Genomic DNA, 27,179 nt, shown 5'->3' on the forward strand with positions numbered 1-27,179 from the left:
AAATTGCTGTAATCCCAGCACTTTGGGAGGCTGAGGCAGGCGGATCACCTGAGGTCAGGAGTTCGAGACCAACCTGACCAAAATGGAGAAACCCCGTCTCTACTAAAAATACAAAATTAGCCAGGCATGGTGGCTCATGCCTGTAATCCCAGCTACTCGGGAGGCTGAGGCAGGAGAATCGCTTGAACCTGGGAGGCAGAGGTTGCGATGAGCTGAGATGGTGCCATTGCACTCCAGCCCGGGCAACAAGAACAAAACTCCGTCTCAAAAAAAATAAGGAATTAATTGACAACTTCTTTTACAAAGACAAGAACTATTAAGGTTGTGTATTTTAAAGAACATTATTTAGAAGTTTCAGGATTTTTATGTAAGTGACTTCCTCTATGAAGACACTGAACAATAAATTTAACATTGAACATTTTATATTAAAAATACTACTCATTAAATAGATTAGTTTAGAAAAAGTAACATGACTGCTGAATTCTGTAACCATAGAATTCTTAACAGAAGACTTCTGATATCCTTCCTGCCACAAGTGTTAGGATTTTTACTGTCTCGGATATTCCTAATCACCATCACCACCCCTCTCTCCTATCACCCCCACACCCATCCACTGGCAAAGGTCCTCTTTAAATACATCCATAGAGTAGACTTTTAACAAGAGGAATGAGAAATCCTTGTCATAAAAGGACAAAAAAGAAAAGAAAATCACTTCCTAGTTTTAACATTTTTTTTTCCTCTTCCAGCCTGCCTCCTCTCCTCTTCAAAATTACTTGCACGGTTGATACCGAGCCAGGTAGTCGGGGTTCCGCTCGGAGCAGAATGTTTCTGGGAATTGAGAAAAGGGTGCATTTTCCCTGCCTTCCTTCCTCCCCTCACACAGCAGTAAAAGCCCAACCTTCTTTAATAAATTTGTGTGAAGTACAAGAAAAAGTACAGGCTGGGAATGTACAGGCTTGTGAGTGACTTTTCCTGACTCACCCTGATTAACTCCATTCATTTGTTTCCGCGAGTGGTCCACTGTACATGCCACTCGCCAGGCCCTGTGCTGTGAGGACACAGTGTTTGGTGAGGCACCTCTCAGGAGGCGCCCTGGTGCGCGGTGGGAGACGCGCAGATGGGAGCAGAGAATGACAAGAGTGTGCTGTAGGTTCGTCAACAGTCGGATGCGAAAAATTAAAAGAAAGACGAGGTGAGGGCAGCTACTCTGGTTTGGAGGAGGAGAAAAGCCAAAGGAGGAGATTTTGAGCTTCTGAAATTCACTTATTTCCTTCCACCGCAGTCTTTCTCATGCAGCCTCCTCTATTCTGGCCGGTGCCTCCCATCCAACTACTGATGACTTGTAAACCTAGTTCTGGCTCTTGCTGTCCCAGCGTTGGCTCCTGGACTTACCTTGGGGAAACTTCCATGCAGCCCCCAGCCCTGCACTTCCAAAGCCCGGGGCGGATTTCCTCTGGACGCGCACTGCGCGGGCAGAGCGCACCGCCAGGAGCGCAGAGTTTGGTGCCGCCTGCCGCGCGCGGGGAGACCGTGGAGACCTCGGAACCGTGGAACGGACGGGCAGCGGCGTGGGCAGCCTCTTGACTCCGGTGTCCCGCAGGCAAGCGGGTGGCAGCTCCCACGCCCCTCGCCGACATATAAACGCTTCTCCCCGCCCCGGGCCCGACCCTTCCCCGCCCCGGCGGCCCCGGGCCCAGCGCACGTCCCCCGGGAGGGGGGCGCAGCCTTAGGGAGGTGACGGAAGCGGGACTGGAGAGATTATGAGCGCTGTTACTGCTCCACCGGCTTCTCCCCTCTTGAAATTCCTACCCTAAGGTCCTGACCGTGGGAGAAAAGAAAGAGGGGAAGTTGGGGCGTTCATGGTACGCGCCTTCTCTGCACCCCAAAGATAGGGCGTGCAGATCCGAGGCGCAATGAAGGCAGTAGCTCTGCTCCTACTGTTGGAACTGTTGTGCTTTGGCGGCTTTGCTTGTATTCTGGGGTCTTCTGGCAGAAGGCAGGATCTAGCAAGAGAGCCAGAGAGAGTCTTTGGCTGGTAGGAACTCCTCCCTTTTCCATGGGAACGAAGACCGTGAGATTAAGGTCCAGAGCCACCACCTCATCCCACCCTCCACGCCCCACTACCTCCCCAGTTTCCCTACTCTCTGGTCCGAATTCAGGAGTCCCAAGGAGAATATCCTTGACTCTTTGTCTACTGACCTTTTTCTCTTCTCGCTATCTGCCCATTCGCTCATCTATCTATTTTTTGTTGTTGTTGATTCCGCAAATATTTGAGCACCTACTATGCACTACTATCAGATGCTTGGGGTAAAAAAAAAAAAACAGCAAAGTCGGGACCTGTGGTTGGCTCACAGTTTGGTTAGGGAGATAGACACGGAAACAAAAAGCAGTGTGGCAATTGCTGAATGGGGAAATGATGCCATAGGAACCCAGAAGAGGGGATCCCAACTCAACCTTGGAAGGCCAAAAGAAGCTTCTCTGAGGTAATTAAGTCCAAACTGAAATCCAAAGATGGAGCTAGACAGAAAAGCATGGAAAAGAGGGTCTCAGGCAGATGGAGGAGCAGCAGGGAAGAGAGAGGGAGCACTGACTTCTAAAGAGTAGCCAAGTTTGTGTGATTTTTAAAATTTGATATTTGTTGTCATCCTAAGGTAAGAAAATTTTAAAGAGAGGTAAACTTGTAGGTGGTAGAACTGGATCTGAATGCAAGCAGACTAACCATGGAGTGTGCATTTACCAGCTACTCCGTGTGTAGTATGATGTGTCAACTTGGCAAATAACAAGTTAAAAAACAGATCATTCACCAAGGAGTGGGGATTGCTCTGGAGTCTGGGGCATGACCTCAAGTCTCCGCTGGACCACTCATCAACTGCAACTTTGGCCAGGTCCTTAACCACAGTTCTTTGTCAATGGAATGTAAATAGTAAAGATGCTTTCCAGTGTCCCTCGTTGAGTGTCCTGGATCATGAGGCTTCATGTTCTGGTCCAGAGACTTGGTGGAACAGCACCAGGACAGGTGTCTTCAGTATGGTGATTCCTCCATGGACTCCTTGGCTTTGCACAAGGAGAACTGGGAGAACACTGGAACAACAACAACAACAAAAGAATGAACATTAGAACGTCTCAAATTATTATTGCTTTTATCTAAAACAATGAAGTAATTCAAATTTTCACATTCTTTTTAAAAATGCACTTAACACAAGTATCCTTTTCTCATTCCAGGGTCACTACTGAAGAGGCAGATGTGAATTCTGGGTGGCAGCGTTTCTAGCAATTTGCCAGTCCCCCACCCAAAACTACTTTTGAAAGTGTATATTTTAAAATAGCCAGAAGAGAAGATTTGAAAGTCCCTAGCACAAAGAAATGATAAATGCTTGAGGTGATAGATATACTAAATACCCTGACTTGATCATTATATATTCTATGCATGAATTAAAATATCACAAGTGCCCCATAAACACATACAAATATTATCTATCAACTAAAAAAATTTTAAGTGCGCCATACATGCAAGCAAGGCTTACTCTTTGACAGCCCTATAGGAAATCTAGTCTGGCAGAAAGGCTTTTGGAAGTCATGAACTTGTGACCCATGGCCCAGCCAGGACAAATAATCATGTCAGTCCAATGGGAAGGTTTGGCAGCACTGCCTTAACAATCAGCTGAATTCTTCTGACATATTGTTCTGAGACATCTAAAAACACTCTATCTGATGCCCTGGACCTTCTGATGTCCAAACCAGTTTTCACAACTGGATCATAGTTGGATAAGCACCCCAAGAACTAGGCTTCCTTTTACCCAGCCTAAAGCAAAAAGACAGGGAAAGAAGAGGGTTCCTTGGGTTTTATAAATGCAGGTGGTTGCCTGAAGTGACTCCAGTTTTTCCCATTGTGCAACCCATGATTTCTGGACCAGAGAAATAATGGGCAAGTAGCCAGTGCTCTTTGCTGTCTTTCTGGAGCTTTTTCAGGAACATCTGTAACTTAAGAAAAAGTGTGGTGCCATATGTGTCTGTATGGGTTTTTGAAGCCCATGAAACCTCACAAGCTGGTCATTAATTATATTAGAAGATAAGGGCAACCCTTAAGCTAAGCCATACAGTGTCTACAATGACAGTGTTGGGGCTCTGTGGGCCTTGTCTATTCATAGTTCAAGCCTTTGGGAGAAAGTCAGCTACCATTAGCCTGGGAAGAATCATGTTGACTTCTGAAATGTCTCCAATTTTAACCCAGCTAGACCTTCATACTTTAGACCCAGAAGCTACTAAAGTTGGCTTTTATGTGGTATTCCAAAGTCCAATCTTCTCCTTCATTCATCTCAACCCATTCAACTCCTGCCAATTCATTCTTCATTCTTCTGACAGAGGGATCCTTCTAAACCACATATCTGATTAATCACTCTGCTGACTTCATGCTATATTGAGGTACCCACTACCTGGAGAGCAGAGCCCTCACTCAAGACCCCTTATCACTCTCCTCATTATTCCTTCTTGCCTCATTTCCTGCCATCCTGCCACACTCCTACCACTACTTGTGAGTTACAGTGCTTTCGTAATGACCCACGTTGCTTGATTTCATGCTGTTTTAATATGTCCTTACTATTGTTAAGATCGTTTCCTCACCATTTATTTACTTATTCATTCAGCAAAACATATACAAGAGGACTTCAAAAAGTTCAGGGAAAAAAGGAACTAAAAGATACAAATAAAAATACCAACTCTACTTTTTACATAAGCTCCATCACATTTAAGACACTTATAAGTGATGATACCAGCCGTTTAGTCCACCCTTAAAGAACTGAGGGTCCTGGGAATTTAACCATGTCAATGCAGTCTTTTTTACATTATTAACTGAAGAAAAGTGGGTGCCTGTTAAAGACTTTTTAAGATTAGGAAACACAAAAAAGTCAGAAGGAGCCAAATGAGAACAGTAAGTTGGGTGCCTAGTGATTTTCTGTCAAAACTCACAAAATTGCCTTTGTTTACTGAGAGGAATGAGCAGGAGCATTGTTGCAGAGAAAAAATTTCTGATGAAGCTTTCTCAGCACTTTTCTGCTACAGCTTTGGCTAGCTTTCTCAAACACTCTCATAATAAGCACATGTTATCATGCTTTGGCCCTCCAGAGAGTTATCAAGTAAAATGCCTTGAGCATTTCAGATAACTGTTGCCATGACCTTTCCTCTTGACCTGTCTGCTTTTGCTTTGACTAGACCACTTACACCTTTTGGTAGCCATTGTTTTGATTGTGTTTTGTCTTCAGGATTATATTTGTAAAGCCATATTTCATCTCTCATTACAATTCGTTGAAGAAATCCTGCAGAATCTTGATTCCACTTGTTTGAAATTTCCATTGAAAGCTCTGCCTTGTTTGCAGCTGATCTGGGCACAATGGTTTTGGCATCCGTTGAGTGGAAAGTTTACTCAACTTTAATTTTTCAGACAGAATTGTATAAGCTGAACCGATTAAGATGTCTATGGTTAGCCATTGTTTGTGCTGTTAATCAGTGGTCCTCTTCAATTAGGGCAAAACGAGATGAAGTTTTTCATCACAAATTGATGTGAATGGTCACTGCTGTGAACTTCATTGTCAACATCATCTTGTCCTTTCTTAAAATGAGTTATCCATTTGTAAACTGCTTATTTCTTTAGGGCATTGTCCCCATAAACTTTCTGTAAAGCATCAGCGATGCCGCCATTCTTCCACTGAAGCTTCACCATAAATATGATGTTTGTTTTTGCTTCAATTTTAGCAGAATTTATGTTACTCTGTAGCGGCTCTTTTTAAACTGACGTCTTATCCTTTTTAGTGCCTCAAACTAGATATTGTTCAGACATATTCTGACAAGTTAGTACAGTATTATTTTAATGTCCCAAAATTCTGAAATCCATGCTGAGTTTTTTTTTTCATAAAACACATTTTCCATATTTTTGAAGACTCCTCATATATTGATTGCTTACCATGGGCCAGGCACTGTGAATCTCTATATTTTTATAATAATAATCTTTACTTTTTCATCATAAATTAAAATAATATACTTAAGACTGACATCTTAATTGAGTTATTAAAATCCATTTGTTTATCAAACATGTATTAAACACCTACTATACGGCAGGTACTGTATTAGACACCAGGATGCATTCAGCCATTGTCTCTGCCCTTATGACCTCAGAGCCTAGTGTTGGAGATGGATAAGTAAGCTAATTATTAATGTGATAAAGGTCGGTATGCACTGGGCACCATGGGAGGAACCCTGGAAAGAAGATGATGCTTGGGATAAACATTAGGCCTGGAGTTGAGTGAGGAAGGTTGGGAGACGTGAGGCATAATAAGAGGAGAAACATATATGAAATTATGGAAGTCAGTGGTGGCCAGAGTGCAGGGCAATGGAGGGGCATGGTATGAAATGAGGGTAGAGAAGTAAGCAGAGGCAGGTACTGGATTGGATGTGAATGAATGAGAGGAGTCTAGGATAAGTCTAAGGCTTCTGGCTCACAACTACATGTGGGCAACACCATTTACTGAGATAGTGAATATAGAAGGGGGAGGAGGTTTAAAAAGAAAAGCAGAAGAAAATAATTCTATTTTGAATATTTTGAGTTTGAGATGCCTGGGAGCTGTTCGAGGAATGACTCTTAGTGGCCGGATGGATTTGTATAGGTCTGAGGTTCAGGTGTGAGGCCTGAATCCATGGATTTGGGATCATAACAAAATGGGTAGTTGAATCTACAGAAGTATATGAGGTGATACAGGGAGAGTTTATTCAGTCCTCACTCGTTGAATAGATATTCATTGAGCACCTACTATGTGAGAAGCACTGTTCTAGACCCTGAGGATACATCAGAGAAAAAAGCAAACAAGATTCTTGCTCTTGTGGTGCTTGCGGGAGAAGGGTTGGGATAACCTTATTAGATGGCAGGGGAAGGTTACAATTTTCATGCAGTGTGAAGGTGACATTGGGCAAAGTCTTGAATGGAGGTGAGAAGTAAGTCCTGAGAGATATCTGAAGAAAGAGTGTTCCAGGAATTAGGAACAGTCAATGCAAAGGCCCCGAGGCAGGAGCACAGCTGTGCATTTGAACAAAAAAAAGACCAGTGTGACTGAAACTGAGTGAGTGAAGGGACAGGTAGGAGGGGGACATGAACTCAGAGACATAATGGAAGAGGCGCAGGTTGTAGGGAGAAGTGCAGTGTTTCAAGCAGAGACTGACATGTTATGACTCCTGTTCGTAAAGTATTACTGTTTATAAAAGATAATAGACTGTGGTAGGACAGGGTTTGACAGCAGAGTCCTGGGACATAGCTAACATTTAAGGGATGGGAAGGACAAAAGGGTGTTTAGGGAAGTGGGAAGGTTGACAGAGAGTCAAATCCAGGTGATCTTAAGAATGTTAGGATCTTGGCCGGGCGCGGTGGCTCACACCTGTGATCCCAGCACTTTGTGAGGCTGAGGCGGGCAGATCACGAGGTCAGGAGATCGAGACCACAGTGAAACCCCGTTTCTACTAAAAATACAAAAAATAAGCTGGGCGTGGTGGGAGGCACCTGTAGTCCCAGCTACTGGGGAGGCTAAGGCAGGAGAATGGCGTGAACCCAGGAGGTGGAGCTTGCAGTGAGCCGCGATGGCGCCACTGCACTCCAGCCTAGGCGACAGAGCAAGACTCCGTCTCAAAAAAAAAAAAAAAAAAAAAAGAATGTTAGCATCTTAAGATTCTCCAGGACATGGTGACTAATTAGACATGGTGACTAGTTATGACGGAAAGGCCAGCAAGGCAGGAGAAGACCAGGGAAAAGACCTGTCTAGAATGCTAGGGAGGATAGCTTTGTAGGAAGAGACTCATGGAAGGTGCCAGTCCTTTGGGGCTCATGGTGGAAGTGGGGCAATGCCTGTCTGCCTGCATGAATGTTTCTTTAGAAACATTGACTGCTCTATCCGGGGAACATCACATGGAAAAAGTCCCTTCTGTCGTTCAAAGAGGCTGTGTCATGTGCTTTGTGCAGCACGGGCCTCATTGGTGCCTTAACACTAGCTGCTGATGAGTTTAGTTGAGAATTATTGAAAAAGCACCATATTAAAACCTGGCTTACAATGTGATTTTCCTTTATCTGACAAGAATTGTTTATCTTGGATATATCTACAATAATTCAATATGTTGACTGGGTGCCTAACCCAGATGACCAAATCTCTCCAAACTGGAAATTAGAGAAAAGCTATGAGAAAGGCTTAAATTCATAATCTGAGTGCCTTAATTGTATGTATTTTCCTTTCACAAAGATGGGGATTGATCTATCATATTGCATTTTCCAAAGGTTTGTTCTGGGGGGGTTGGGGATGGCTTAAACAGAAGAAATTTATTTTAAGGAATTGATTCCCATGGTTGTGGGGGTTGGCAGTGTAAGATCTAGGTGTCTGCTGGGTTGGTTTCTTCTGCACCCGCTCCCCTTGGCTTGTAGATGGCCACCTTCTCTCTATGTATTCATGTGGTCTTCCCTCTATACTTGTCTGTGTCTATAGGACACCAATCATATTGGATTGGGCTCACCCTGATGACCTCATTTGAATTTATTTCCCGCTTTTAAAATTTTGTCTTTTAAATGCTTTTGCATTTTTTTCCAGCTCTATTGAGGTATATTGACAAATAAAATGATATATATTTGAAGTGTACAATGTGATGATTTGATATACATATATGTTGTGAAATGATTGCCATAATCAAGTTAATTAACACATCCATCACCACATATAGTTAACATTTTGGGTTTGTGAGAGAATGCTTAAAGTCTACTGTCAGCAAATTTCAAGTATGCAATATTAGTATTACTAACTGTCACCATGCTGTACATTGGATACTCAGAATGTATTCATCTTCTAACTGAAAATTTGTATCCCCTGACCAATATTTCTTAACTCTGCCACTCCCCTCAATCCCTGGCAATCACCGTTCTACTCTGTTTCTATGAGTCTGACTTTTTATTTTATTAGATTCCACACATAAATTATACTATAAAGCATTTGTCTGTCTCTGTTTGGCTTATTTCACTTACCATAATGCAAAGCATCAATAATTTTATTCTATTTTGATTTTATGACATGATTCTGAGGTTCTCAAGAGTTTGTGAGGAGATTCCTTGGTAAAATACATGATACTCCTTGAAGGCAAACTTCATTTGCAGTTCCTTATCACTTTCCAATTATTTATGAGTTTAAGCTAAGGCAGATTTCTATAAAGTGACCACAAATATTAAATTTTATAAGGCTACAGTTTCATGTTAATAATAATGAAGTTTCAGGATTCAAAATTAAATGTTAATTTAATTTAATCGAAATAGAATAAAATAACTAGGAAGTGTAATCTCTCAATCTGCAAGCATATTATTTGCCTTTAAGCCTTATTTAAGGAAATATAGGTCAGTGGTTGTAGTATGTGTTTTAGGAAGCATAACCAATTGTATTGGAAAGCTGTATCCTCCAATCCCTATTCACACTAACTTTGCAGTTTTTCAAAAAGCATGAAAAGAGGAATGTTGAATTTGGAGGGAAACTTGTGGTAGGCACATAGAAAAAAAAAAAGCCAGGTGCAGTGGCTCACATCTGTAATACCAGCACTTTGGGAGGCTGAAGCGGGTGGATCACCTGAGGTCAGGAGTTCAAGACCAGCCTGGGCAACATGGCGAAACCCTGTCTCTACTAAAAATGCAAAAATTAGCTGAGTGTGGTGGCATGTCCCTGTAATCCCAGCTACTTGGGAGGCTAAGGCAGGAGAATCGCTTGAACCCAGGAGGCAGAGGCTGCAGTGAGTCGAGATTGCACCACTGCACTCCAGCCTGGACAACAGAGCAAGACCATACCCGTCTCAAACAAAAACAAAAACAATAACAACAACAGACAAATTCTATTAAAATTTTATCTTAGGTTTTCATGAAAGAAGTGGAAGTTCTACTCTGAAGAAGCCCTGCTCAGAATTTTTGATCAGCCAGAAGAGACTGTGTTATTTGAACTGTCTGAAAGAAAGCCACATTTTAGGCATCTGGAGAAGCAGCAAATCTCTATTGTTAAAAAAGAAACAATAAGTCCAGATTTTCAAAAGGGTATGATTCATCCACTTGGGAACATTTATGGCAATTACATGTTTCTAGCAGCTTTTAATACTCTAATAGTAGACTGCAATAAGACTAACAAGGGCAATTAATAAATTTAAAGCCTCAACGAACTTTATTACAGGAGCAATAGCAATTGACATTGCTCCAACTGGTTATTTTACTGTAAGAAAGATTATTGAATAAATATGTGCAAACGTTTCAGTTTTTATTTCAGGGAAGCCCATTTAAGGAATAATTTGCATTTTTTCCCCAAATCTCACAAAACTCACCCCTTCTTATATGTTATTTCCATCCCAAGGTTTCTTGTGCTGGACTGTTGTTATTAAACATTAGATATGGTATTTTCCTCCCACTCTTATCCCCAAAAACTCTGAAGAAGTTCAGACTTACTGTGATTAGTCATCCATCCTCTGGGATCCCTGGTGCAGAATTAAACATATACAGGCACACATGCATGTACACGTACATGCCATGCAGAAACCAGAATTAAAAGTTCATGCAGAGGAGAATGGGGAACTCTGGGAGTGAAGTCTTCAAGGGCGAGGGAAATAAAATGCTAAGTATTTGATACCTTAAAGTATTTAGAAATTAAAATTGACAGTTGTTGGACAGAGCTGAAACTCCAAGATAAAACAGAAGTTCAATGAGAAAGTGAACATATTCACAGTCCCTTCTTGGATCAGTATCAAACAATATTTATATAGTTACAAAATAGCAACCCTAACTCTTAACAAAAACTTAAGGGACTCTATCAAGAAGGTAAGAATGGATAATTATGCTAGGTAAATTGCTAAATATGAATCATAATAGAAAGTCAGCAGATAATGTCTAAAATCTGACATGAAATTGCAGTATTGGCATGTTATTTAGAAATAGGAAGGTAAAAATTGAAGAAACTCATAAATGTATAATATGTTGTTTTAGTCCATTTGGCCTGTCATAACAAAATACCATAGACTGGGCAGCATATGAACAGGGAAATTTATTTCTTGCAGTTGTAGAGGCAGGAAAGTCCAAGATCAACATGTCAACAGCTTGGGTATCTGGTGGGAGCCTGCTTTCTCATAGATGGTGACTTCTCTCTATGTCCTTGTATGGTAGAAGAGACAAACTCCCTCAGACCTCTTTTATAAGGGCACTAGTCCCATTCATTATAAGGGCACTAGTCCCATTCATGAAGACAGATCTAATTACCACCCCCTCTCCCACAAGGTCTCAGCTTCTAATACCATCACCTTGCGGGTTACAGTTTCAAGGCATGAATTTTGGGGGACATGAATATTCAGAACTTAGCATGTGGTAACTTCTGGAAAGTAGAGGTGGGCAGGAGAAGAAAGGTAGTGGCTATCTTTCATTATGAACTTTTTAGTATTCGATTTTAAAACATGTTTGAGCAAGTAATATTTTTTATAGCAACACAGATTAAAGAAATATAATACACGTAAGAATTATCTAAAGAGTGTGTTAAAATGCAGCTTCTGTGTTCATATCTAGATATTCTAATTTAGTCAGTATGGAGGCACCTGTGCAGTGGTGCGATCTCAGCTTACTGCAATCTCTGCCTCCTGGGTTCAAGTGATTCTTCTGCCTCAGCCTCCTGAGTAGCTGGGACTACAGGTACACACCACCTCGCCTGGCTAATTTTTGTACTTTTAGTAGAGACACGGTTTCACCATGTTGGCCAGGCTGGTCTCGATCTCCTGACCTTGTGATCCACCTGCCTCAGCCTCCCAAAGTGCTAGGATTACAGGCATGAGCCACTGCACCTGGCCAGGACCATGCATTTTAACAAGGCTGATGAAATTCTGATGGAGGCAGCCCCTGAACCCCACTTTGAGAAACACTTGTCTAGAAAACAGCCACAACATTGTGGGGACATCAGCTTGAGCTGGTTTCTGGTAGAGGTCAAGCAAGTTGGAGTCTATGTTAGTTGTATCCATCCCCTATTAGTATTGGGGTAAAACAGGGTTGCATGCTAAAACCCTGCTTAATCAAAGGTGATTCTAACTTTAAGAGTGAGTGATGAAACAAGAAACCTAAATGCTGGTGTCAGGACATGTTTTTGGGCGGCTGTTAAGTCTTCTGCCCAGGCAGGTTGCTAACATTGGCAGAAGCCATGGGGACAGTCACTCCTGTGTTCGTAGGGGGCTGAACCAGTCTGCTGCATTATAGAAGGCATATGCAAAAGGGCTGCCATGGATCCTGCTCCAACATGCGATCAGCCCGTTGCTATGCAATTACTATGAGTTTGAAGGTGCCAGGGGTCAAATCCCCGGTCTGTGTGGAGGAGAACCTTAGAAATGTTTCCAATAGGAATGCTGAAGTGAAAACTATTGCTGAAATCTGTTACTTACACAGCAACAGAAGTGTCACTGTGACCGCAAGTCTACTGTAAAAGGTTTAAAACGCCATGATCAGCCCTCTCCAAAATTCTACACAACCCCACAACCCTGTTCCTTAGCCTACCCTGAAGGCTATTGCCAACTTCCCAAATGGAGTCATTAGGGATGGTTCCCAACTTCTGCTGAGGAGCTGCTGTGAGCCAGACACCATATAAAGCACCTTAACGTGCCAAATCGCACAAAACCAATTTCACAGATGAGAAAAATGGAGGTTCCAAAAAGTTAAACCACAAGTCCAGCATCACATAACCAGCATGTGGTAGAACAAGTTTTACTATTTCCATAATTCCAAATTGCATCTTGGACACATCTTTAAGCCTACGGGGCATTAGATAACAGATAATATCATTAGCCTCAGAGCTGCAGAATGTGGTCCATTTATCACTGCAAATGTGTTCACGGAATGGAATTCCTGCTGACCTGGCATAAGGACGCTCACGCAGGCACTGCAGAGGTTGCTGAACATAGCAACACTGCACAAAAGACATGCTGGAGCTCCTGCGAGAGTCACCAAAACACTGACATAGCTCCGTGGCAGCAATGGATGGCCAGGAAATAGCCACAGCCAGCCACACAACCCAGGGGAGGGGATGAAGTGGTAATAGAGGGTTATAGGAAGAGGGGCTGATTTTAAACAAAGACCAGTTCTTAACATTAAGTCACTAGTTGAAGAGTATCAGAAAGTAGCTGTAGACAGCAAAGAAAGTAGTAAATTCTTAATCACAGCATTCATAATATGAGGGAATTTTAGGGACGACTAGCCCAGTTCCCTCATTTTACTGAAAATGAGAATGAAGAGGAAGTAGATAATAAGAGTTAACGCTGAGTATCTTCCATATGTCAGGTATTGTGCTAGGTATTATCTCATTTAATCCAATGAGGTTCGTAAAAATTTTATTCCCATTTTGATGATGAGGAAGTCAAGGCCCAGAGAGATGGAGATTCATTCAAAGTGGCACAGCTATTTAGGGGTAGAGGTAGGGTTGGGATTCAAGCACCTGATGCCTAATCCTGGCTATTTTTCTCTGTGCTGCATAGCCAGTTTCTCTTCCAACGAGAATGTGTGCAAATAGTCTTTGGAGGAACAAGGCAAATCCAGATCTAAATCTCTCTTTACCTTGGATTGTGTGACCGTCTCTCTCTGAGTTCAGGATCCCTCATTAAAGGAATGGAGATAAGGATATCTTACTCTTGCTTTTGTTGTCAGCATTAGATGAGATAATGTATATAAAGTACTTACTATACTATCTGGCACATAGTAAGAACTCAATAGATGTTTTTTTTTTTCTTTTCCCCCTTCCTCTTGCCGTAGGTGTGGAAGTAGTATCTCTTTTATCTTTTTAGTATTTGTCCTTTTAGATAGTAGTCATTATATGCTATATTGATCTTCCAGAGAGCTTGACTGTATATTTATACACATATCGGGGCACACATAATGAGGTATTTGTAGGAATATGTAAAAATAATTTTAACAAATTTAATGCCAAAATGGCTCCTTTGCCTGTATTCCAAATATAATTAAGTTGTGTTTAGCACTGGAGTCACTGGGAGCTTTAAAAATGTTGTGTCCAGGCTGCATTCCACAGCAATTCTGTCAGGATCCCAGGGGTGAGATGCAGGCATTAGTAGTTTCAAAATCTCCTCAAGTGATTCTGGCAAATTACTAAATCAGAAACTCTGGGGTAAGGCCTAATAATGTATATTTTAATAAGCCCTCCAGGGAATTCTGATACACACTCAAGTTTGAGAACCACTGGTCTAGACACCCAGTCTTCTCCTCTCCCTTATCTTCTGTCCAAACCCATCGATGATCACATGCTACTAATTTTATCTTTTAAGTATTTTCCTCATATGTCAACTAATTTCCATCCTGAGCACCACTATCCATTCTTGCCCAGATAACTGGTTACCCTGTGACTAGTTTTTCTTCCCTTCAGTTCCCTCTTCTTTCAGCAGCCAGTGTGAGCCACAATAAATGTCTAACTATGTCTCTTCTCTGTCCTCAGGGGCAGCCCAGTACCTCCAAAATAAAATCTAAACTCTTCAGCATGGTGCACAAGGCCCTCTATGGCTGGCTTGGGCTAAGCTCTCTATCCTCCTCTCCTATCACTCCTTGACTTCATTTCAGCAATACAGGATCTGTACAATCACTCCCTCTTCCCCATGAACGCAACAGGGCTTATGGTTTAAACAAAAATCTACTTAGGAATGAAGAGCCAGGAGGCCAGGAGAGGCTCTTCCTTCATTCTGGATTGCCTATCTTATTTTTTCCTGGATAAATTTTATCTAGTCATTTTCAATGAGATCAAAGGAACACCCTTGAAGAAACCCTCTCTGGGTTCCCAATCTGGACTGAGTCTTTCTCTATATCCCCACACCACTCTCTGTATATCTCCACCTTAGCACCACTACGTGAAATTAAATGATCTCTTTCTGGGTCAGTCACTCCAGCTAGACCATGATTTCAAGGCACATGCCACCTTTTATTGAGCTTTATATTCCCTGCCTCTGGCACAATGAATGTTATATGGTAGATACCCAATATGCCATGCCATTCAGAACTAAAAACCTATAAAATGTATCTACTCATTCACAGCTCTCCAAGCAAATGAATTCTAGGCCAGCACTTTGCAAACTTAGATGTGCATATGAATCACCTGGAGATCTTGCTGGAATGCAGATTCTGATCCAGTAGACTTGGAATGGAGCCCAGAGACTCTGCATTTCTGACAAGCTCTCAGGTCATGCTGGTGCTCCTAGTTCAAGGACCACTAGCTATACCATGATTAGCTAGCACTGTGGCCATCCAAAGCCATGAAACATAAGGTGCTTGTAGATCAATTTATGTCATACTGGAAAAACTTTTTGTATTGCAGAAATACCAGCAATTGAGAAGACAAAAGATAATTTGTGTTGTTTACCAGTCTATTCTTATGATATCCATCATTCTGGACTCTTATCCATTCTTTGAAAGAGATTACAAATAGTCCTCTTGTGAGCCAGTCTTCTGCACAGCTATTGTTCCCATCACAGGAGGTGAGAACTTCCTTATCATCAGCAGCCTTTGTGTGGAGGACAACTGCTAGTTATTGTAGGATTTACAATCCAAATACATCTTGGGAAGTAGAACCTGTGGAGAAGAAGAGAGAGAGGCCAACAGGATTTTACCCAGGCTCAGCAAGACAGGGCTTATTCATTCATCCCTTCCTCTATGAATAAAAATAGGTATTGAACATCTATTAAGTTCCTAGTGTTCCACAAAGGGAGAGAGTCTAGGGTTTTCAAGGTGGATAATGCACATCTAGAGAAGAAATTTGGTCAAAAGAAAATCCCAGGGTTCTGGGGCTGGATCTCTGGTAATATTGCAGTGGGAGAGGTGTTCTGCAAGTATAGACAGGTTACTCTAGAAAGATGGAAAAGTGTTCCAATTCAGGGAGGCTTACTGGAGCTGCACAAACTTTCAACTGTGCCTATTCAAATTTTCATCTCCACTGCTTACACTCAGATAAGATTTAGAAATTAGGTTTGAAATGTCAACTGCAGTTTTCCAGAGATATCACAGGATTCTTAGTCATCTGTAATTCTGACCAGCTGTTCTACAGCATATTTTCTCATGTCACGTAAGGCTGCAGTGGGATGGCCGTGGGTCATTTCTGCACAGAACTCTGAAAAATGGGTGCTTAATGCATATACCATGGCTCCTTTCCGAGGGCATGCAGTTTTGCTTATAGATCATCCCATATTCAAATTGGATGTTGTGGAATGGTTCAAGTTTTTTTTTAATTTGCTATTTTTAAAGGCTTTTTAAAAAAGGCACTTCAGCCACTCACCACACTTGCTGTGGTCTCAAATTCCCAATCACACTGGCCTCCATACAAGCCAATTTCTCCACTTGCCTTAGTGCACAGACACACAGCTCTTTCTAGCTTTTGTTTTCTCATCATTGCTCATGCCAGTTCCCCTCACTGCCTTCAAACCAAACCATATTTATCCTTCAAGGCGAGTTCGTTCACTCATTCATCAAATCTTTATTGCGTGCCTTTTAACTGCCAGGCACCATCCTGGGTGCTGAGAGCACAGTGATAAACAAGATGGAGAAGCTCACTTCAGTGCCTCTTGGGGATATTGAGAAATGAATGGGCCATTATAACTCTCCCTAATGAGGGCCCAGAGGGAGAGATCCGGGTACTAGGAGAATAAACAGTGTATATTCTAACTGTATACGGTAATCCCAACCCCACTGTATGGAAGGTATTCCTAAGCAGATGAGAGCCAGCCTGGAAGAACAAATAGGAGGTAGACAGTGGAAAAGGTTCCTTGCAGTGAGAACAGATTGGGCTGGAAAGGCAAGCAAAGGTCAGATTAGAAACTGACCTATGGAAACTCCTTCTAAGGCATGAAAGGATTTTTCATTGTTATTATGAAGAAACTGGAAGGAAAGCATTGTGAGCCTTTAAGTGGGGACCTGGTGTGAATCCCATTTATTCTTTGAAGTCTTCTTCAATTATTTAAATTCCAGGTGATTTTTTTTCCTTCTTTGATTTCCAAAGCAATTACTGACTGTACTTAGCAGCCTGACTCTGAATTCATGCACCGTATTTTTATTAACCTATGTTCATTCTCTGATGTTGGTTGTTGACATTTTGTGCCCACAGCACACATTCAGGTATTATATTTTTTGCTTGAATGCCAAAAATTTATTTATTTATTTATTTATTTTTTTGAGACGTAGTCTCGCTCTTTCACCCATGCTGGAGTGCAGTGGCGCGATCTCGGCTCACTGCAAGCTCTGCTTCCCGGGTTCACGCCATTCTCTGGCCTCAGCCTCCTGAGTAGCTGGGACTACAGGCACCCGCCACCATGCCCGGCTAATTTTTTGTATTTTTAGTAGAGACAGGGTTTCACCGTGTTAGCCAGGATGGTCTCGATCTGCTGACATTGTGATCCGCCCGCCTCGGCCTCCCAAAGTGCTGGGATTACAGGCGTGAGCCACCACGCCCGGCCCCAAAATTTATTTTAAAGCTCCCTGCATTTACAGTGTAATTGCTCCTCCAATGAAACAATGCCACTTAATATCACCCATCTTAGCTCTTATGTGCATCAATTGTGCTGTGCTCTATGCAACCTCAAATGACCAGACATAAAATTTTTACACTGTTGGTGGGACTGTAAACTAGTTCAACCACTGTGGAAGTCAGTGTGGTGATTCCTCAGGGATCTAGAACTAGATATACCATTTGACCCAGCCATCTCATTACTGGGTATATACCCAAAGGATTATAAAACATGCTGCTATAAAGACACATGCACATGTATGTTTATTGCGGCACTATTCACAATAGCAAAGGCTTGGAACCAACCCAAATGTTCAACAATGATAGACTGGATTAAGAAAATGTGGCACATATACACCACGGAATACTATGCAGCCATAAAAAATGATGAGTTCATGTCCTTTGTAGGGACATGGATGAAGCTGGAAACCATCATTCTCAGCAAACTATCGCAAGGACAAAAAACCAAACACCGCATGTTCTCACTTACAGGTGGGAATTGAACAATGAGAACTCATGGACACAGGAAGGGGAACATCACACACTGGGGCCTGTTGTGGGGTCGGGGGAGGGGGCAGGGATAGCACTAGGAGGTATACCTAATGCTAAATGACGAGTTAATAGGTGCGGCACACCAACGTGGCACATGTATGCATATGTAACAAACCTGCATGTTGTGCACATGTACCCTAAAACTTAAAATAAAAAAACGAAAAATAATTAATTTCATACATCGATCAACATTATGTGGCATATCAGTGAAGGGGACAAGTTTCCCAGGTGCTCAATGTTCAAGAAGAACCATTATCTCAGAAGGTTACCTAACTCTAATGACCTTGACTTAGTGCAAACTCCTCAAGGTCAAGTAGAGTTATCTAATTAAAAAAAAAAAAAACCCTCTCAATTCCTAACATAGTCCTGGATGTAGCACAAGGATTTACTTGAATTTTGCATTTTTATTACTTAATTTACTCTTTTAAATTATGAAATGTCAGGCACTGAAATATGCAGAGAATAATAGTAAGGAATGTACATCTTTTCCATCACCCAGCTTAAGAAATAAAACATTATGATGATAATTGGACCCCCACTTTACCTCTTACCACTGAAAGATAACCACTGTCTTGAATCTGGTGTTTGTCATCCCCACATATGCCTTTATGTTTTCACTCCGGTTGTCAGTAGCCATAAACATTATGTGGTATTGCTTCTCAGGTTTTAAAATGTATAAGTGATGTCATAATGTGTCCATCTGCAACTCTTTCTGGTTCAATATTATCTTTGAGATTTGTCTCTGTTTGTAGATACAACTCCAGTTTATCAATTTAGCTGCTCTATCATATGCTATTGTATGAGTAGACCACATTAGGATGTTCATGTTGGCTTCAGCTCCTCTCTAAAACACACAGTGCTGCAGTGAACATGTTTGTATTTGGTTCCTGGCATATATATGTGAGAGCTTCTCACACATAGCTGTAGAGATCTAGTAGTGGGATTGCTGGGTTTTAGGATATGTGTATCATCCATCTAACGAAATATTGCTACAGTGCTGTTTAAACAATTTACACTCCCATCAGCAGAGGGTGAGTTCCTGTGGCTTCATATTCTTGATAATCATGTCATTTTCAGATTTAGGTATCTGATGTATTATTCATGTATATGTTCACACACACACACACACACACACACACGCACACACACCTACACATATCAGGGTTCTTAGGGGAAAACAAAACTTTATTAAATGAGTAGAGTTGAATATGGAACTTCCCAGAGAGCAATAAATGGTTACTATAAAAATCTCAGCAATTTAGAATTAATTGGATTATTTTTAAATTATGCAAATAACAACAGTAAGGTCAAGGAAAATTACATGGGAAAAGTACAAAATAGCCTATGGTATTATCCCATTAACATAGTCATTTCATTTTTTAATATAATAGATGCTCATTGACTTGGTAATTACTTGTCACCTTAGCCAAATTGAATGATTTTTAAAACTAATTCACTGTTGGCTGGGCGCAGTGGCTCACGCTTGTAATCCCAGCACTTTGGGAGGCCGAGGCGGGCGGATCACGAGGTCAGGAGATGGAGACCACGATGAAACCCCGTCTCTACTAAAAATACAAAAAATTAGCCGGGCATGGTGGCGGGCGCCTGTAGTCCCAGCTACTCGGAGAGGCTGAGGCAGGAGAATGGCGTGAACCCGGGAGGCGGAGCTTGCAGTGAGCCGAGATTGCGCCACTGCACTCCAGCCTGGGCGACAGAGACAGACTCTGTCTCAAAAAAAAAAAAAAAAAAAAAAAACTAATTCACTGTTGGCTAATTTTACATTTTATGTAAATATTCCAAATATATTTAGTCCTCTACTGGTGTTCTATTAGGGTTGAGTTAGACTGTAGTTAAATAATAATGAACAGAACAAACTTCCAAGTCAGACTTGTTTTTATTTTAGAAATTATCTCTTGCTACATTGTAATTCCCAAGAACATCTCTGGTCATATAGAGTATCTGTGCTTTTCCGTAATTCTTTTGCTGCAAAAATTCAGTATACATCAAGCAAAGCATGCTAAAATATAAACAAAAGATTACAGCACAAAATATGGTTCATAAAATTAGCCTCTTATCACTTTTTTCTTTTTCACCAATTCCATTCTTTTGTCAATGTCCTGGTGAAGAGAAAGCATTAACTATGGGTCATAGCAGCCTGACAGGTGGATTTTAGAAGACAATCACTGCTAGATGAAATGTTAGGGTCATCCCAGAACCGACGACATGGGCATGGCTTTCCAGTTTTAAGAATTAGTAGAAGATATTCCTAGGAAATTCCAATTCTAAATGCTTTTAGAGGAGTCCAATCTGAGATATAGATGTGATGAAAATAATGACAATCTTTTCCAGGCAGATACATCATCAAAATCGATGCCTGAACTGTGCAGAGCTTTCAAAGAAAAGTTAACTTTTATAGGTCGGTTTCCCCAGTTCTCAGGAGAAATGAAATCATTCCTGGTTTGTCAGGTCTTCTTAATTATGTCTTCACTCTGAAAATTCTTCTCCTCAGATTTGAGATGGAGAACAAATTTAGCATGCTATCAGCCAATTGTTTTTGTGAAAAGTCCCTGTCATTTACCACGCTACCTCTAATAGATGATTATACATTCTGGTTAGAACCACGTGGGATTATACATGTCAGTGGAGCTATCTTCTTTTCTCCTATGATGACCTTGTGTCTTCACCATCTGCAAAATATAAAAATATTCACTGCTGTTAATGTCATGGTATTTGTTCAAAATGTTCCTCCAGGGCCTACTCCTTTATATGCCACATATAAAACAAACACAATATTTTTGTCATTTTCACTGGTCAAAATAGAAGTCCAGCTCAGGGTGATGTGATAATAGATATAAATGAGCAATGTATAAGGAGAATCATAGACATAATTCTTCCTGGAAGAATGTTGGTACATTAATTATTTGACATTCCATGCTTAGCAAATTTAGTGGCTGGTATCATTAAACAGGTGCTTGAAGGGGTGTGCAACAGAACATATCAAGGTTTTGCCCAGAATCCCTTTAGTCTTTCTTTTTTAACATTAATTTCTAGGACAATATCCCTTTGTTTTCTGTCTTCCCCTTCTTGGCCTTCCTCCCCAACCATTGCCATGTGAGGTTTTGCTTCCAATATCAGCACCTATTATTCTTTGAGGACTGCTGTTAGCTACTTGACCTGCTTTAACTACATGCACTATGAGCACCTGGAGTTTACATTCCTCTCGACAGCAGCTCTTGACCAATCAATAACCTAGGAGGAAGTAAGAAAGCCCAACTTTATCCAATGTGCCAGTCTGTGTCTTTTAATTGGGGCATTTAGCCTGTTTACATTTAAGGTTAATATTGTTATGTGTGAATTTGATCCTGTCATTATGATGCTAGCTGGTTATTTTGCCCATTAGTTGACACAGCTTCTTCATAGTGTCGATGGTCTTTACAATTTGTTATGTTTTTTGCAGTGGCTGGTACTGGTTTTTTCTTTCCATATTTAGTGCTTCCTTCAGGAGCTCTTGTAAGGCAGGCCTGGTGGTGACAAAATCTCTCAGCATTTGCTTGTCTGTAAAGGATTTTATTTCTCCTTCACTTATAAAGCTTAGTTTGGCTAGATATGAAATTCTGGGTTGAAAATTCTTTTCTTTAAGAATGTTGAATATTGGCCCCCACTCTTCTGGCTTGTAGGGTTTCTGCAGAGACATCTGCTGGTAGTCCGATGGGCTTCCCTTTGTGGGTAACCCAACTTTTCTCTCTGGCTGCCCTTAACATTTTTTCCTTCATTTCAACCTTGGTGAACTGATAAGCAACTTCAGCAAAGTCTCAGGATACAAAATCAATGTGCAAAAATCACAAGCATTTCTTTACACCAACAATAGGCAAGCAGCGAGCCAAATCATGAGTGAACTCACATTCACAATTGCTACAAAGAGAAAAAGATACCTAAGAATACAACTTACAAGGGATGTGAAGGACGTCTTCAAGGAGGACTACAAACCACTGCTCCAGGAAATAAGAGAGAAGACAAACAAATGGAAAAACATTGCATGCTCAGGGATAGGAAGAATCAATATCGTGAAAATGGCCATACTCACCAAAGTAATTTATAGATTCAATGCTAACCCCATCAAGCTACCATTGACTTTCTTCACAGAATTAGAAAAAAACTACTTTAAATTTCATATGAAACAAAAAAGAGCCCAAATAGCCAAGACAACCCTAAGCAAAAAGAACAAAGCTGGAAGCATCATGCTGCCTTGACTTCAAACTATACTACAAGGCTACAGTAACCAAAACAGCATGGTATTGGTATCAACACAGATATATAGACCAATGGAACAGAACAGAGGCCTGAGAAATAATGCCATGCATCTACAACCATCTGATCTTTGACAAACCTGACAAAAACAAGCAATGGGGAAAGGATCTCCTATTCATTAAATGGTGTTGGAAAACTGGCTAGCCATACACAGAAAGCTGAAAATGGACCCTTTCCTTACACTTTATACAAAAATTAACTCAAGATGGATTAAAGATTTAAACGTAAGACCTAAAACCAGAAAAACCCTAGAAGAAAACCTAGGCAATACCATTCAGGACATAGGCATGGGAAAAGACTTCATGACTAAAACACCAAAAGCAATGGCAACAAAAGCCAAAATTGACAAATGGGATCTAATTAAACTAAAGAGCTTCTGCACAGCAACAGAAACAGAAACTATCATCAGTGTGAACAGGCAACCTACAGAATGGGAGAAAATTTTTGCAATCTATCCATCTGACAAAGGGCTAATATCTAGAATCTATGCGGAACTTAAACAAATTTACAATTAAAAAAAACCCCATTAAAAAGTAGGCAAAGGATATGAACAGACACTCCTCAAAAGAAGACATTTATGCAGGCAACAAACAAATGAAAAAAAAGGCTCATCATCACTGATCATTAGAGAAATGCAAATCAAAACGACAATGAGATACCATCTCACGCCAGTTAGAATGGCGATCATTAAAAAGTTAGGAAACAACAGATGCTGGAGAGGATGTGGAGAAATAGGGACGCTTTTACACTGTTGGTGGGAGTGTAAATTAATTGAACCATTGTGGAAGACAGTGCGGCAATTCCTCAAGGATCTAGAACCAGAAATACCATTTGACCCAGCAATCCCATTGCTGGGTATATACCCAAAGGTTTATAAATCATTCTACTATAAAGACACATGCACACATATATTTACTGCAGCACTATTCACAATAGCAAAGACTTGGAACCAACCCAAATGCCCATCAATGATAGATTGGATAAAGAAAATGCGGCACATATACACCATGGAATACTATGCAGCCATAAAAAAGAATGAGTTCATGTCTTTGCAGGGACATGGATGAAGCTGGAAACCATCATTCTCAGCAAACTAACACAGGAACAGAAAACCAATCACCACATGTTCCCACTCATAAGTTGGAGCTGAACAATGAGAACACGTTGACACAAGGAGGGGAACATCACACACTGGGGCTTGTCGGGGGGTGGGGGGCAAGGGGAGTGATAGTATTAGGAGAAATACCTAATGTAGATGACAGGTTGATGGGTGTGGCAAACCACCATGGCACGTGTATACCTATGTAACAAACCTGCACATTTTATACATGTATCGCAGAACTTAAAGGATTAAAAAAAAAAAAAGAAAAGAAAAGAAAAGAAAGCCTAACTCTCTTGCCTCAGATCAGGAAATCTCTGCAGCCTAATTTAGACACCTGCGTTTCCTTGAAGGATCAGGCTTAAGCTGCCCTCTATGGGACTTCGCCTGAGATGACACCCTTATTTGCCTTCCACTCCTTCCTTGTCTTGCTTCCTTCCTTACTGGTTCTCCTGTGAGCACTCCCTCAGTAACTCACAAGCACAGAAATTCTCAACTCTGGGTTGGCTTCAGGGGAAGCTGGTCTAAAACAGAATCTTAGGGAGGCTCCAGCCTAGTTGTCTTTAAAATTTTTTGCTTACAGCCACACCTCAAGGGAAAACAAAACATCTACTTCTTGCCTCGGACATTTTAAATATCTATTTTTCATTATGAGTTTAAGTGGTTGAAAAAGATGTAAGTTGTGACATATTATAAAAACTGACATTTGAAAATAAAACCTCAACATTTCTCTCTTAACTTATCCAACAGAGTCCACCATTATTTACTAAAAATCTATGCAAACATGCTCATGTTTAAATGATGTATAACATATCATTACAATAGAAAAATGCAGAAAACTTTTGGAGAAAATAATGAAGAATAATAACAAACAACAAAGATGCACACTTGATGATAATCCTTTTGCTTCTACCAACCTTATTATTTTCAGCAGCAAATCACCTTGAGATATCTAAAGCTAACAGGAGTGATTCAACCAGGATTTATAGCAGTGTTTTGCAAACTTGAATGCACATTGAAATCACCTGAGAGCTTCAAAAAACAAAACAAAACAAAAACAAAAGAACTGATGCCTGTGTCTTACCTCTAGAGAATGTGACTTAATTGATATGGGGCGTGGGCTAAACTTTGGGCTTTTCAAAAAATAACTAGGTGATTCTAATGTATAGACAAGTTTGGGAACCACCAATTCACAGGGCTCTTTCCTGTGAGTAATTTCTAATTATTTCCCCTGCTATAAACTGAAATGTGTCTCTTGCCCACAAATTTATATAGTGAAGCCCTAACCCCATGTGACTGTATTGAAGATAGGGCCCTTAAGGAGGCATTTAAGGTTAAACGAGGTCATAAGGGTGAAGCCCTGATTTTACGGAACTGTTACCCTTATGAAAAGAGAAAGAGACACCAAGTTCCTCTTTCTATCATGTGAGGACAAGGAGAGGAGGCAGCTATTTGCAAGCCAGGAAGAGAGCCCTCATCAAGAACCTTATAGGCTGGCACCTTGCTTGGGCTTCCAGCCTCCACAACTATGAGAAAATAAATCAATGTTATTTAAGCCACCCAGTCTATGGTCTTTGTTATGGCAGTCCAAGCAAACTAATATACCTCGTCTTCAACCCACACTTTCTGTTTCTGATCTACCCCTTATTCCTTCCTCCAGATGTTGGAAAAGCATACTGAATCAGAAGTTACCAAAATAGAGTCACTAGCAAGGCACTAAACCTCTTTGAGCCTCAGTTTCTCCATCTGTGTACTGGGGATATTAATTCCTGTCTCCCACACAAGGGTTTTAAAGGGAATCCAACGAGGTCATGGGTATGAAATTACCTCACAGACAGTACAGCTATTCACATGAGCAAGCTGTGTCTGGTGCTCACCACTTTCTCTTACTAAGCCTTCCTCCCTTTCAATCACCCATTTGATTTCTCATTTGTGCCCCTTCCTTAATTTCACCTGCCCAGTATGTCTCCTGCCCACTGAGTCACCAGTCATTTGACCTCACTCCAACTCCCTGGCTGTCACATATTTCTCCTTTAGAACAGGTCTGCTGGTGACAAGTTCTCTTAATTTTCCTTCATCTGAGAATGCCTTTATTTTGTCTTTATTCCAGAGGGAGAGGGATATCTTTATTGGATATAAAATTCTGTGTCCATAGTTCTTTTCTTTCAGCACATTAAAGAGGAAAAAAAGAAGTTGTTCCACTGTCTTCTAGCTTCCATGGTTTCTGATGAGAAATCTACAGTCATTTGAGTTGTTCCCTTATTTTGTCTCATAGTTTTTCCTTGGCTGCTTCAATTTTTTTTTCTTTATCCTTGGTTTTCAGCAGTTTGATTATGATGTGTCTGAATTTTTTTTAGCTTTTAAAATTTGTAAATTTATATCTTTTATCAATTTGGGGGGATTTTTGGTCATTATTTCCTAAAATATTTTTTTCTGCATCAATCTTTCCACTTCCCTTATAGAATTTTAGTGAAACAAATGTTAGACCCTTTGATACTCAACAAGTCTCCAAGGTTCTGTTCGCCTTTTTCTCAATCTTTTCTCTCTTCAGTTTGTATAACTGTATAATTAATCTTTCTTCAAGTCCATTGACTCTTTTTCTTTTTTATTTTTATTTTTTGTTTTTTGGAGACATGGTCTTGCTCTGCTTCCCAGACTGGGGTGCACTACAGCCTTGACCTTTGGGGCTCAAGCAATTATCCCACCTCAGTCACCTGAGTAGCTGGGACTATGTACAAGTGCATGACACCACATCCGACTAATTTGTTGTTGTTGAGGTGGGGTCTCACCATGTTGCTCAGGCTGGTCTCAAAATCCTGGGCTCAAGTGATCTGCCCACCTCAGCTTCCCAAAGTGCCAGAATTACAGGTGTGAGCCACTGCACTTAGCCTCTCGCTGACTCTTTCTTCTCTCATCATCACTCTGCTATTAAGCTCATCCAGTGAATGTTTTAAAATTTTAGATATTGTATTTTTTACTTCTAAAATTTCCTTTGGGTTCTTTTTTGTGATCTCTATTTCTCTGCTTGAAAATGTCTATCTTTCCATTCATTTCAAGTTATTTACCTTTACCTATAGAGCATACTTATAATAGCTACTTTAATGTCTTTGATCATTGCAACATTAGAGTCACCTTGAGGTTGGCATTTGTTGGTTGTCTTTTTCTCTGAGAATTGTTCACATCTCCTGGTTCTCTGTATGTTGCATAATTTTGGATTGTATCCTGAACATTTTGAATATTATGTTGTTTAGACTCTAAGTCCTGTTATGATTCTCTGTAGAATATTTTTGTTTTAGCAGGCAATCATCTCAGGTTCAGCATGCAAGTGCTGTCTGATTGTCTGCGAGTAGCAGTTACAGTTTAGTTTCTAGGGCCTTTGCTATCCTTTTTAGGGTCTTTCTCATACATGTACAGTTTAGGGAAGAGTCTGAGACCTATATAGGTCCCCTAATTACAAGTAGAGTATTCCTTTGTTCAACTGTCTTCTCCCTAAGGTTACCCACACATGCTGGCCACAACGTCTTCTTTTCCAGTTTCTCTGGCCAGAAATGTGACAGACTGCCACAGTTACTACTTGAGACTGTCACTATGACAGTTACTGCTGTTACTACTTGAGACTGTCATTACAACAGTTACTACTGTTACCGCTTGAGACCATCATTATGGGA

General features: G+C 40.8%; 1 protein-coding gene across 2 annotated transcripts in view; it reads right to left on the reverse strand.

Annotated features, from left to right (window-relative positions):
• Window positions 1-19,979: 19,979 nt before the first annotated feature.
• COL6A5 (collagen type VI alpha 5 chain) overlaps window positions 19,980-27,179 on the reverse strand; it is a 134,692-nt gene continuing 127,492 nt past the window's right edge. For both annotated transcript variants that reach the window (XM_003265397.2, XM_012508361.2), the window contains one exon: window positions 19,980-20,791. In XM_003265397.2, the coding sequence (XP_003265445.2) occupies window positions 20,785-20,791 (7 nt within the window). In that variant the 3' untranslated portion in view covers window positions 19,980-20,784. The remainder of the gene's footprint in view (window positions 20,792-27,179) is intronic.

The sequence above is a fragment of the Nomascus leucogenys genome, chromosome 8 (genome assembly GCF_006542625.1).
Source record: "Nomascus leucogenys isolate Asia chromosome 8, Asia_NLE_v1, whole genome shotgun sequence".
In the NCBI taxonomy this organism is placed as follows: domain Eukaryota; kingdom Metazoa; phylum Chordata; class Mammalia; order Primates; family Hylobatidae; genus Nomascus; species Nomascus leucogenys.